The sequence below is a fragment of the Plecotus auritus genome (assembly GCF_963455305.1).
Source record: "Plecotus auritus genome assembly, chromosome: 2".
Classification (NCBI taxonomy): domain Eukaryota; kingdom Metazoa; phylum Chordata; class Mammalia; order Chiroptera; family Vespertilionidae; genus Plecotus; species Plecotus auritus.
The window spans coordinates 23,421,061-23,435,408 of NC_137771.1; the positions used below are offsets into that span (position 1 = coordinate 23,421,061).

Here is a 14,348-nt window from a genome sequence, read left to right on the forward strand (position 1 = left end):
AATATCCCTGACTACTACCTCATATCCTTGCAGGACAAACATTTACCTATGCTCCTCCCCGCCCCCCATATGTCTGCTTTCTATCAGCAAACCTATGAATATCAGGTATATCTCTTCTATCATATCTCTGCTATCTTCTGACACTCTCTTTCATCCTCTCTCTTGACAATAACCTCAATTTCCATGCCCCAGTTTCCTTTTACACAAGACTGGCAAAGTTCCAATCTTGGATGAATCAAACTGTCAGTACCACTCTTATAAATTCATGGTCTCCTTCAATGCTGCCCAGCAATCCTTCTATTTCCTTACCTATTCTGCCATCTCCTATACTTCACAATGGCTATTTCAGACCTTTACTGCTCTCTCTGAACTTCTGATATTCCTGCCTCTACCCACCTATCCCCACTCCAGCTATCTTCGCTTCTGCTCTCAGTAACTATCCCACTTCTGAAAAAAACAGGAACAAGATTAAAATTACCACAATGTTCTCTACCAAACCTCAAAATCCACCTTAGCTGCCCTTATATCCATGCATTTCTTCCTTCCTATCACAATGAAGGGGATGTCTCTTCTCCTGCTTAAAGCTAATCTTGTGTTCCATTCTCTGGATTCTAACCCCCCTGTCCTAGAAGGCAATGGTTCCTGAAATATGGTTCTGAGACCAGTAGTTTCAGCATTCTCCAGCATTTTACAAATGCAAATTCTCAGGCCTCGCTCTAGACCTACTAAATCACAAACTCTCAAGTTGGGGCCCAGCAATGTTTAACAAGCCTTCAGGTGATTCTGATGCACGCTAAAGTTTGAGGACCATAGCTCTGAGGGATTATTTTTTATCCCCTTTCCTGTATCTTCAACCTCCTTTTTTAGTTCAATGGTTCCCTTGCTTGAAGAGCCTCCTATTTGAGTGCTCCATGTACATTCTTGCCTTTCTCCAGTCTATTCACCACACAGAAACCTATCTGATCATGCCATTCCCTCCTTAAATAAAGACCAATATTTTAAGACCTTAAGGCTCTGCACACCTCTCAAGTCTTTTCTTGCACCACTCGCTCTCTTGCTCTGTTTGACAAACAAGACCAGTGTCTCTCAACTTCTTGATCTTGCCACGTGACAAACTTTGAATTTGTTATCCCCTCTGCTTGAAATATCCTTGGCTTGTTTCTTTCCCTAGCTCCTACTTCTACTTCAAGTCTCAGATTAAACTTTCCTTTCTTAAAGTAGCCTAACTTACCCCTTAGTCTTGATTAGGTCCCTACTAGATGCTCTTAAAGAATCTGCATTTATCCTTTCATAACCTGCATCAAACTTATAATTATCTAATTATTATAAATGTAATATCTGTCTTCCTTGCCAGAGTGTAAGCTCTATTCGGGCAGAAATCATGTATATCTTATTTACTATAATATTCCTAGTGTCTAGCCTAGTATAGTACCCTGTTCTAATAAATGTGCAATAAATATTTGCTGATAGACTGAGCCTTGCATACATGGTGCCTCTGTCCAGAATACTTATAATATCTTTAATCCCTTAGTGAAAGCCTACTTTCCTTTGAGAAATAAGTTAAACATCTCTATAAAGTGTTCCCTGAACATACACATCACCTCCCTGCTCAAGTGGATCACGACCTCTTTTGTGATCCTATTGTATTGTGTATATAACTCTAATAATGCAATAATTATACACTATTGTAAATATCTATTTTCATGTCTGAGTCTCCAATAGACTGTAAACTTCCTGAGGGAACAGATTATATCTTGCTTACCTATGTATCTCCAGTGCTTAGAAAAGTGCCTGACCTTGATAATAGGTGTCTATAAATGTTTATGGGCATATTAAGCCTAAGTCTATAATCTCTAATAATGGACTGAAAGTTCTTTTCTTAATATTAAATCTGGGTTTCAATTCTAGGTTTGCTATTCATTAGCTGCATGATCAAACTGTTTTAACTTTAGGCCTCAGTTTCCACACCTGACAAACTTTGAAACAGTAAAGCAGGGTTAGTAACACCTATTTGGAAATATTGCTATGAAAATTAAATAAAATGACATGGCAAAATGATCAGCACACACAGTGCCAGGCATGCAGTACTGCCTCCCCACTCTGGCTTCAACTTGATAGAGATAACTAGGACAAAACAAATACAAAAATAAGTCACGGGAATCAAGGGAGACTGAGCATGGAGTGAGTCATTCCTTTTAATAATTTGCCCAGGAAGATCAACAGTGAAGAAACATAATAAGCGGAATAAACTCTACTGGTGGTATCTCCTTTGGTATACAAAGCTTGTGAGAATTCACTGTAGAAACCTCTTGGCTAACGGCCACATCCAGCTCCCTAGCCCAGCAGGTCAGGTCTTAGTCTGCACTACCAGCCCTGGTTACTTCAGACTGGAATAGAAATGACCTCATAAGGAATATGTCTACAGGCAGGAGATAGGGGAAAAGGAGGAGGAGAACTTGACTGCAACCACATCAATCAAGTGTTTTGCAATCTGGCAGAAGTCACTGCAGAATTGTTGGTGGAGACTAACACCCACACAATGGCACTTACCTGCAGCCAACAACCAGTTTAGACTAGATAATGAGCAACTTTCTGCTTTTATCAAAATAATGTCAGATTTGCATGGAGTGAATATCTCTAAGGTCATATTACCCTTGTTCATCTGGGAAGCACCCACAAAGATGACACTAAGCAGCTTTATACATACACTCCTCAGCCTAGGAGCACTGGCCACAAGCACAGCCTCATTACCTATGTGTGCCAAATGTAAAAACAGATTTAACAGATTCTCTGCTCCTTATTCATAATATGCTTACCTCTTCGGAGCCATTGGTTTTCAGATCACCTAGTTCCTTGGAGTCATTCACTTCAGAATGCTGTGTCACTATAGGTATAACTTCTTCACTGGGACTCTCTCTCTTCTGAAGTCTCCTGATTAAGTTCTGTTGGTCACTGGAAGATACAGCAGGTCGGAGTGGAGCTCTGGGAAGGCTCTGTCTCCTCCGAGATGCCCTGCTCCAACCTAGCCCCAGAATATGAGGTGCAACATCTTCAGGTAGAAAGCCCAAGTCATTTGCAGTTTGGAATTTCTTAAAAAACACCAGCATGGAATTGGAAGAGTCTGTCCTAAAAGTCCAGCAGCTCTGGGGACTGTTGCAGTCTGCCTGAATGCACATCCCTTCTAACCACCAAAGGGCATGACATGCAGAGTCCTGGCAGCAGGCAGCCCAACATGCCTGGAGAGAAGGGGTTCCTTCAAGAAGCCGGAGGTAATTTTCTCCCCCAGATCTCAAGCCAACTCCAAACTGTGTCTTCACCTGCTTGCACCTGCTCTCACTGGCATCTAAAAACAAAGAATGAAAATATTTAAAGATGAAATAAAAACAGACTACTACTCTGTAAAGAATCCTGAACACCAACATTTGAGGTTATTGTGAAAACTGGTTTTTAAGGGAGTGGGAACGCTATCTAGTAAGAGGAACAGAAGGTGCAAAATAGAGTGTTTTTGGCTCAGGATTATTTAGCTTGTAGAGTACTGCTCCACATTCATTGCTGGTTCCTCTCTAAATAATTCCCTTCCAAGTAGACCTTTTACAGAGAATTCCATCCAGTTTATAAAACAGAAAAAAAAAATCAAAAGAGCTATTCTGGTGGCAGTGTATGGAGGAAGGGGGTGGGGGATGGAGGGGGGGGTGCACGTGCACACCAAGATGTTTCTCAGGAACAGTGTGAAGACTAAGAGACCAGAAGAGCAGATAGCTAAACCAGATGGAATATGTCTCCCACTGAACTGGCAGCAATACAAACAGATGCTTGACCTTTTGCAGGTTACAGGTTTATCATGTTCTAACCAATTGTTTGCCAGAGTCAGGTGGTTTTGCATATCATGGTATCAGCCAGACCAGTAGTCAAGCTTAACAAAATTTTAATCATGACAAGCTATGTCATGATAGGTAAAACAATGTCCTACTGTGGTTAACCTTGATAAATGGTCCGAAATTCTGGCTAATGCTGCTTATGGAGGAATTTTGGGCTGCTGAATTACTTAAGGCATAGCATTGATTTTCACTTCTGTATTCTTAGATGAAGTAAAGTCAGAGCATTCTCTAAATGAAAGTTGTTATACAGAGTTCATTTTAAGGTACTGTTATATAGGTCTCTATAACCAACTGTGGTCAGGGTGATATAGGGCCAGAACCAGGATAAGGCAAGAGAGGTGCCTGGGGCCCAAAATTTAAGGAGGCGCTTACTCTCAGAGTCATTCAAGTGCAAGGTTGGCTTACCCAACCCTTGAGTGAGTGTCTCCTTAAATTTTATGTCCTATGTGCCTCTTTCTTCACCCTAGCCCTGGCCCTGTGATTATAACATAAAGTATATTTTAGAAGTAATACAGAAAATATGCAGAAGAATCAAAGTATTAAAGATATAGATAATCATATGTCTGCATGTACACATAACTGAAAAAGGGCTATAACTAGCTAAAGCAACAAACTGATAATCATCCAAAGCCAACCTAACTCTCAGAAAATACCTACTAAATGTCCAAGAGACTAAATGTGGACACCAGGCGACTGAGACAATAAAGGCAGGCTTCTGGATCACTGAGTTAAGCAAGTGCTAGGAAAGCCAACTTGCCATTGTTCTTCACAAGAATAGAGAGATACATTAGCACCACCCTAACACTAAACCAGGCAATTTGGAAGGCCATAAAAAAGACAGGACTTCCTTAAGAAAATGAAGAAATAGCTCAGCTGGCATGGCTCGGTGGTTAAGCATCAAACTATGAACCAAGAGGTCACCGTTCGATTCCTGGTCAGGGCACATGCCTGGGTTGTGGATCCCCAGAGTGGAGCATGCAGGAGTCAGCCGATCAATGATTCTCTCTCATCACTGATGTTTCTATCTCTCTCTCCCTCTCCATTCCTCTCTAAAAATCAATACAAAAATATTTTTTAAATAATGAAGAAATAGCAACTATGAAAAAAAAAACCAAAGTTACCAAGAGCTACAGAAATACCCATTTCCTCATTCATCTTCCCACAAAGTAACCAATGGTAACAGCTGAGTGTACAGACTTGGTTGAAATCAAAATATTGATCAGTAACTAGTTACCTTTATATCAATTTTTCATCATTCTTCTCAGAATAATTCTGTCATGTTTAACACTGAAGAGGTCCACACAGATGAAAATAAATTGTACTTTTCTGCAAGCTACTATTTTATATTTTGAAAAATGTACTGTGACCGCCCCCCCCCCCCTCTGCCACTTCTGCCCTTAAGGAAGAAATTGCCATAGTACTTGCCCTCCCACCATGAGAAGCTAGAAAACCAGACAAAATATATGAAACAACTGTTTTTAGATATTGAACAACAGATAGTTCAGGGCTGTGATCTCAAAAAAAAGAGGAAACAAACAAGGTATGACCACCTTGGCTTTCCATATAGAAGCAAGCTCAAAATTGTGGTACAGGGTAAGAGATCCAAAGCAAAACAGAGAGGTCTTGCTGAGGAAAGAGAGTTCAGAGTGACTGTGATAGAATTTTAGAGCAAACTACCAGAAAGGAAAAAGCTCCACAGAGAAAGAGCTCCAGACATCTGGATAATGGTCCCCTTTAATCTTTGAACACTAATTTATGCCAAGTGTAAGTTGAAACTACATGAGAGAAATTAGAAAATATTTGAATGAAAATTAAAACAAAACATATCAAATTTTGTGGGATGTAGTTAAAGCAATGTTTAGAGGGACATTTATAGGTTTAAATGCTTATTTCATCAAAGTCTAAAATCAATGATCTAGAGAGACAAACAAGGAGAAGGCCATGTGACAACAGAGGCAGAGATTGGAGTGAATCAGCTGCAAGCCACAGAATGCTAAGTATTGACAGTGACCACCAAATGCCAGGAAGAGTCAAGGAAGCATTCCACCTAAAGTCTCAGAACATCAACCCTGCCAACACCTTAATTTTGGACTTCCAGCACCAAGAACTATTGGTTTATGCAAGATTCTCTGCCCTTGCCTGGGAGAACAGTTCAGGAGACAGATGGCTCCAAGACTACCAAGTACCTAGATGCAGGGATCACTTGACATTTGAGGATGTGGCTATGCCCTTTACTCAGATTGAATGGAGATGCCTGGATGCTATTCAGTGGACATGTATAGGGATGTGATGCTAGAAAACTATGGGAATTTGGTGTCTGTGGAGATTCTCTCTTCCAACCAAAATTAACTGCCCAACTGGAGCAAGAGGCACAGCCCTGAATGAAGGTAGGAGAAGTTCTGCAGTCCAGGAGTACTTGTTTGAAACAAAGATGTCAGCCCTAAAGCAAAATACTTCTGAAGGACCTGCTCTGGAAGAGTGAACAAAGTGTTATTGACTGATATTGGTCTGGACTGGGAGGACAGAAGCTCCATAGAGAAGTAGTACTATAATGTGGGAAAGTCTTCAAATCTAATTCCTCCTTTATTAGCCATGAGAGAAATCATACTGGTGAGAAATCCTATAAAGGTAAAGAATGTGGGATAGCCTATACGAAAATCTCATTTCTTTTAAATCATCATAAAATTCTCATAAGCAACCTTATAGATGTATTGAATGTGGAAATTTTCTCTTAAGAAACACTTAACAATTATTAATCATCGCAGAATTCACTATGGGGAGAAACCCCACTCAATGAATGGACAAACACTTTCAGAAAGAACGGTATCTTTTTAAGTAACCAGAGAACTCATAACCGTCAGACATGCTACAAATGTAGACTGTGAGAAAGCCTTTGCTCAGAAGGTAGCCCTTACTCTTTATGGGAGAAAACAGTGGAGAAAAGCCTTTTAAATGTATAAATTTGGAAAAGCTTTCAGGGATGATTCAACTATGTTGGAACACCAGAAAATCCATACTGGTGAGAAACCATATTAATATAATAAATGTGGAAAAGGCTTTAGGAAGAGAGCTCAACTTTTTTTTTTTTTTTTAAGATAGCATGGGTTTAATCAGTCTTTCAGTGTTAAATTACATCAAAAGTGTATGTATGTATGTATGTATGTATGTATGTATTTATTTATTTATTTGAAGCCAGCTGGCTTCTAATGGCACTGAAAATATAAGAAAAGCAATTTATAAATTGTGAGGAATGGGCTAAGGGTGTAGCACTAATATACAGGAGCTCAGACCTCAAGATTCTGATACAGCCCTAACCGGTTTGGCTCAGTGGATATAGCGTCGGCCTGCGGACTCAAGGGTCCCAGGTTCGATTCTGGTCAAGGGCATGTACCTTGGTTGCAGGCACATACCCGGTGGGGAGTGTGCAGGAGGCAGCTGATCGATGTTTCTCTCTCATCGATGTTTCTAACTCTCTATCCCTCTCCCTTCCTCTCTGTAAAAAATCAATAAAATATATTTAAAAAAAAAAAAAAAGATTCTGATACAGATGCTCCTGAGGAAAAAATATGTGATTAATGGGATACAAGCCAAAAGAGGCAGGACTGATTCAAAATATCACAACTTACACACCCAAAACAACAGGTAGGCAGGAGGGAGAGGTGGAGGCAGGAGTACTTTCATCAGGCCTCTTAGCAAGAGCTCCTGATAGCAACTCTTAATAGGCACTAAAGAATGCATACATGAAAGAAACCCTATCACTGTAATCAATGTGGAAAATCTTTCAGGTATACATCCTTTGCTGAACATCAGAAAACTCATGGTGGAAATAAACCTTGTTGGTGTAATGAAAGCCTTTACGAAGAACTCAATTCTTATTAGACATCAGAGAATTCATACTAGACAAAAACCCTATCACTGTAAAAAATGTGGGAAAGTCTTCAGTTATAGCTCAAGCCTTGTTGAACATCAAAGAATCCACGAATGTCATTTATGTAGGAAGACTTTTCCCCAAAGTTTGGCCCTTAGGTTTGATTCCCAGTCAAGGTACATGCCCAGGTTGCAGGATCCACCCCAGTAAGGGATGTGCAGGAGACAGTCAACTGATGTTATGTTCCCACATAGATGTTTCTCTCTTCTCTCCTCTTTCTCTCTAAAATTCAATTTAAAAAAAAAAAATCTTTTAAAGTATTTACTCCTTTAAAAAAATAAAATCTGTTTACCTCTATTCTGGGGAACTTCTCAGTTGTTAGGATTTCACTGTAGTATAGTCCATACTCGTGAGATATTTGAAGACTCTAAATGTGTATCAATATGGAAGTAGTTACTAAAGAATATAGTGTGTATAGTGTGCTACAATGTGTTGGGGGGGGGAGAACATAATGTTTATGTATATTATGCATAGATTATTTTTGGAAGAATATTATGTGCAGCCCTCGTTGGTTTGACTCAGTGGAAAGAGCATCGGCCTGTGGACTGAAGGGTTCCAGGTTTGATTCTGATCAAGGGCATGTACCTCGATTGCAGGCTCCTCCCCTGCCCAGGCCCTGGCTGGGGCATGTGCAGAAGACAACCAATCGATGTGTTTCTCTCACATCGATATTTCTCTCTGTCCCTCTCTCTTCCACTCTCTCAAAAAATCAATGGAAAAATATCATTGGGTAAGGATTAAAAAAAAAAAAAAAGAATATTATTGCAATTAAAAACAATGAGGTAGAGTCCTAGCCGGGTAGCTCAGTTGGTTAGAGTGTTGTCCCGATATGACAAGGTTGTGGGTTTGAGCTCTGATCAGGACACATACAGTACAAGAATCAACCAATGAATGCATAAATAAGTGGAATAACAAATTGATGTCTCTCCCTCTCTCCCTAAAAATCAATCAATCAATCAATCAATCAATAATTTTTAAAAATAAAAACAGTAAGGTAGAGTTTTATATTCAGGATGGGGCAAAAGTAGGTTTCAGTTGTGAGTACGCAAAACAGAGTTTATTCTTGTATTATCATTTATTAATTATTATATTATTTTCCATACAAACAACTGTAAACCTACTTTTGCACCACCCTGTGCAGCCATAGAAACAACCCCACAATACCTTGTTAAGTTAAAAAAGCAAGTTGCAGAAAATCTATATATTATGATCTTACTTACATTTTTAAAGGAAGCTTTTTTGTTTCTACATATCCTAGCTAATAAAAGAGTAATATGCAAATTGACTGTACCTCCGCTACACCCACAAGCCACGCCCACCAGCCAATCAGGAGTGAGTATGCAAATTAACCCAACCAAGATGGCTGTGGCCACGGAGCGAGAAGGAGGCTTGGGTTTCCCCAGCGATGGAGGAAGCCAAGCTCCCGCAGCCCTGGCCTCTGCTCAAGGCTACAAAGTTTCAATTTTAGAAGATAAATAAATCCCAACAAAAAATGGCAGCAGCCACGGAGCTAGAGAGAGCAGGAGGCTTGAGTTGCCCCCAGCAATGGAGGAAGCCAAGCTCCCGCAACCCTGGCCTCTGCTCAAGGCTACAAAGTTTCACTTGTAGAAGATAAATAAATCCCAGATACAAGGGCCTCCGCTTGGGTCACCTGGGGGCGTGGTCGGCCTGCAAACCACCACAGGCTCCTCGCCCAGGCCGCCCCAGGCCCCAAGGGAACCCCCATCCTGATCCAGGACACCCTTCAGGGCAAACCAGCTGGCCTCCACCCATGCACCAGACCTCTATCCTATCTAATAAAAGAGTAATATGCAAAATGACCATCACTCCAATACACAAGATGGCTGCCCCCATGTGGAGACAAGATGGCCGCCACAAGATGGCCAGCAGGGGCCGGCAGTTTGGAGGAACCAGGTCTGCAAGGGAGGGCAGTTGTGGGTGATCAGGCCAGCAGGGGAGGGCAGTTGGGAGGGACCAGGCCTGCAAGGGAGGGCAGTTGGGGGCGATCAAGCCTGCAGGGGAGGGCAGTTAGGGGTGACCAGGCTGGCAGAGGAGGGAAGTTGGGGGCAACCAGGCCTGCAGGGAAGGGCAGTTGGGGGGGGACCCAGGCCTGCAGGGGAGAGCAGTTGGGGGGTACCAGGCCTGCAGGGGAGGGAAGTTAGGGGTGACCAGGCCTGCAGGGGAGGGCAGTTAGGGGCAATCAGGTTGGCAGGGGAGCAGTGAGGCATCAATCAGGCTGGCAGGGGAGTGGTTAGGGGGTGATCAGGCTGGCAGGCAGAAGCGGTTAGGGGCAATCAGGAAGGCAGGCAGGCAAGCAGTTGGGAGCCAGCAGTCCTGGATTGTGAGTGGGATGTCCTGCTGCCCGTTTAGGCCCGATCCTACAGGATCGGGCCTAAACGGGCAGCAGGACATCCCTCAAGGGGTCCCAGATTGGAGAGGGTGCAGGCTGGGCTGAGGGACACCCCCCATGCACGAATTTCGTGCACCGGGCCTCTAGTTTATATATATAAAAGGCAAGTGTCCGTCCATCCGACCAGTAGCTATGACGCGCACTGACCACCAGGAGGTAGACGCTCAATGCAGGAGCAGCCATGATGCGCACTTGCCATCTGTATTATAAAAAGCCTGTGGCCGTAATGTCGTGACACTGTAACAACCAAACGAGCAGTGGCTCCTGTGGCAGGCGGGGCAGGGCATCAAGCTACTAGTGGCGGAAAGCTACGAGTGGCGGAGGGCTATGAGTGGCAGAGAGCTATGAGAGGCGGAGGGCGGGGCACGAGCTACAAGTGGTTATAGGCGGGGCGGCCAGCTGAGGCAAGCAGAAGCAACCAAACAACTGGTCACCAGGAGGTGCATAGAGTGTCTCTCGGTCCTTCCCCCCCTCCCCTGCAGCCCGTGAGCCGCTTGTGGTGGCAGGGCAGGGCCCACGGCTCATGTGGTGTGGTGGCTCACGGTGGCCAGCTACTCACGCACGATTTTGTGCACACCAGGCCTCTAGTTTAAAAAAAAATAAACAGCACCACAGACCTGGTGCCGACAAACCAACACTCAGCTTCCACCAAGTGGGACACAGGTCCCACCACCACCCAGAGTGACACCCCACCAAATCGCAGCCCATGCTGCCAAGACCCCATGGAGCAGCCCAGCCCAGAAACGGTCACTGTGGGCGCCAGGTAATGACATCACATAGCAACGGCCGGCTTCCTTTCCCTAGTGACTAGCCTCTTTATAGTTTCTTCAGCCCAGGAACACGACTTGCTTTATAGCCAGGTGCAAACATTTCACACTTTAACCAAATGTTTGTGAAGTGTTTTCCCATGCCTCATCTCATTTGATCCTCACGGAAGTCCTAGAGTAGATAGATAGGAGACTCGGTAAAATCCTATTTTTTTTTTCATTAGCCAGAAAACAGAGATTTAGGAAGCTTAGTAACTTGACCCGACTGAAAAGAAGTAAGAAATGGTGGACCTTGAAAATGACTTCAGGTTTTCTCACTGCACAGAATATAGTCAAACACTGCTACAGTTAAATATTTTACCCTTTGTTCTCCCTGCATGATCTACAATAATAATCTGCTTCATGTTGATATTTACAGCTGTGCTGGTGACAATTACCTGAAAGAGAAGTTGGGGTGCTTCACTGGGCTGAAAAAAGTTTAGCCAAATCAGAAAGCAGGTCTAACTAGGCACATTTATTCTACATATACTAGAGGCCCAGTGCACGAATTCGTGCATGGGTGGGGTCCCCCGGGTTGGCCTGCGGGGATCGGGCCCCAGCTCACAAGCCCCAGCTCGAGCCCCCAGTCTTGCAGCCACGCAGCCACGCAGCCCCGTCTGGCACCCCGCTATGGCCTGGCACCTCCCCCACACCTGCTCCACCATCCCACCTGCAGGCGATTGATCTGGGCTGGGCCCCCCACCTGGCTCCCTCAGCACCTGGAAGCCGGGTGGTGGCCCTGCCCCCAACCGCCGCCACTGGTCCCTGTCTGCAGGGTGATCAGTGGGAAAATCAGGCTCCCACTGGCACCCACCTTGGCCTGGTGTCACCCGCTCATCTGCTCCCACCATCCCGCCACAGTCCCCCTCTCGTTGGAGCCCATTGGGGCTGGCAGCGCCTCCACTGCACCCGCTGCCAGTGCCGCATTGCCAACGCCTGCCATGTTCTGTGCTGCCCCCTGGTGGTCAGTGCACGTCATAGCGAGCAGTTGAACTCCCAGTCAAACAATTTTCATATCGGGCTTTTATTATATAGGATGAAAGGCTAAGTTGACTGGCACAAGTGCGATACATATAAAGCTCTCACTGGTGCCAATTGCATGCATGATCTGTCATTGTCGATTGTGAATTTGGTTGACAGTTCTATTATAGAGAAAGGGCGAATAGTGATATTAAAATATTTCTTCTAATTAATTTCCTTTCAATGTGCACGAATCTGTGCACCGAGACACTGGTATATTATATGCATTCAAAAAGATTTAGAAAAATAAAAACTAAATTTTAACAGTAAAAATAAAAAAAAAAACAATGATCTATGCTTTCATTATAAAAGCTAGAAAAGGAAAAGTAAACTATACCCAAAAAAGTAGAGAAAGAAAATGACAGAGATAAGAGTAACTAATGAAACAGAAAGCAAACAAAAAACAATGCAGAAAATGAAAGAAACCAAAAGCTGGTTGTTTGAAAGATCGCTAAAACTGACAAAAGTTCTAGTCAGACTGATGACAGAAAAAAAGAGAGTACTGACAAATTAACTGTATCAGGAATGAAAAAAGAAATATCCTATTCATTCAGTAAACCAAGGGCAGCAAAACTATGGCCCAAGGGTCAACTCCAGATGCTGCCTACTATTGTAAATGAAGTTTTATTGGAACATTGTCACACTAATTTATTTATGTCTTGTCTGTGGCTGTTTTTACTCTAAGATAGCAGAGTTAAGTAACTGTAACAGAGTAATCCTAAGTCTGGCAAAGCCTAAAATATTTACTATCTGACCCTTTTAAAAAAGTTTGCCAACCCCTGTCTAAGAAAATGTACTTTTATTTGACTTACTATTTACTATTGAGTAGAGCCTCAATTTATATGTTAACTTATAGAAAATGGATACATTGCAAATTTGATTTTTATAGAAGTGCAAATTATTTCTTACTGGTATAAAAGACAACCTCTAAGGTTTAATTAATAAGGTGTCCTTATATCCCACCTAGATATTATCCTTATCTCCTTATTCATTCAGCCATTCAACAAATATTACTAAGCATCTGTTTCATGCTAGGCATTGCTTTAATGGAGCTCATTACTTGGAAAAGGGAGACAGAAATTAAATAGACATAATAATAAATGTAGGACTGCAAACTAATGGAAGTGCTCTGAAGGAAAGAAATTCGGCCTTATAGAATAAAGGTAGCTAAATTTGGAATTTATTGAACAGTTATGGTATCACACATAATATCAAAGATATTCACTGTATGTTGTTTGAGACCAAAAAATATTGGGAATAACTTATCCATCAATAGAGAACTGGTTAAATAAATTAAGGAAGATCCACATAGTTACTGGAATGAATAAGACCACTCTATATCATCTTGATATGGAATGATATCCAGGATACACTATGATGAGAAAGAAAGGTGCAGCATGGTATGTATAGTGTGCTACAATTTGTGTTGGGAGGAAAAAGAACATAATGTTTATGTATATTATGCACAGACTATTTTTGGAAGAATATTCAAGGAATTGGCATTGCTGTCTTTAGGAGGGGAAAGTAGGAAGCTGAGAGCACCAAAATGAGCGCAAAATATGTTTTCTAAAGAAGAATCCTGGTAAATTGAACTTATTGAGGTACTTCATTTCTAGTAATGTTTTTGCCTTCAACTTTACCGCACATTACTATAAAATTATTTATGTTTGCATAATACATGTTTGGGCAAACTAGGTTTCAAGTTGTTCACATGGAAAATAATATACAATTAAATAATAATGCAAGCGTAAAAACAAGCAACAAAAAAGACCAGAAGAGCAGTTTTGAAAAATACATAGCCAGAGAAGGTGATCCAAACCAGCTGTAGAAGAAAAAGCTGATGCTATTGATTCAGAATAAATTTCCCAGTTTACTTAAAGGTCCAAGCATCCTAGAGAACCTCTTTCAAGAATTGGACAAGATATGGAGACAGAAAAGTTAGTTTCAAAGAATTCCAGAGGTTACTGAAAAAAATATCCATCAGAGAAAAGGCAAAATGACATAATTCTGCTAAGAGAAGAGCACCTGGGAAGTGGCCATATTCTGTTTGCAGTCCTCAATATCTCCATTTAATTCTTTCAAATTATAATGATCTCACAGTGATACCCAATTATTGCTAATTAATACAATAACAATAACAACAAAAAGAATGGTCAGGAAACCAGGTGGCCAGGTATCACATAGGTCATACTGAAGACATCCAGACTGATGACAAGACTTTAACAAGAGATGAGCCCCATTTGCCACAATAAATCAAAGGGATGAATGATTGTTAGTAGATGAGTAATGATTAGCGGTAGGAAGTG

At 42.0% G+C, this 14,348-nt stretch overlaps 1 protein-coding gene across 4 annotated transcripts in view; it reads right to left on the minus strand.

Moving 5' to 3' along the window:
- Positions 1 to 14,348, minus strand: part of KIAA0319L (KIAA0319 like) — a 131,763-nt gene that overhangs the window by 83,288 nt on the left and 34,127 nt on the right. For all 4 annotated transcript variants that reach the window (XM_080653144.1, XM_080653145.1, XM_080653142.1 and 1 more), the window contains exon 3: positions 2,817 to 3,343. In XM_080653144.1, coding sequence (XP_080509270.1) covers positions 2,817 to 3,343 — 527 coding nt within the window. The remainder of the gene's footprint in view (positions 1 to 2,816; positions 3,344 to 14,348) is intronic.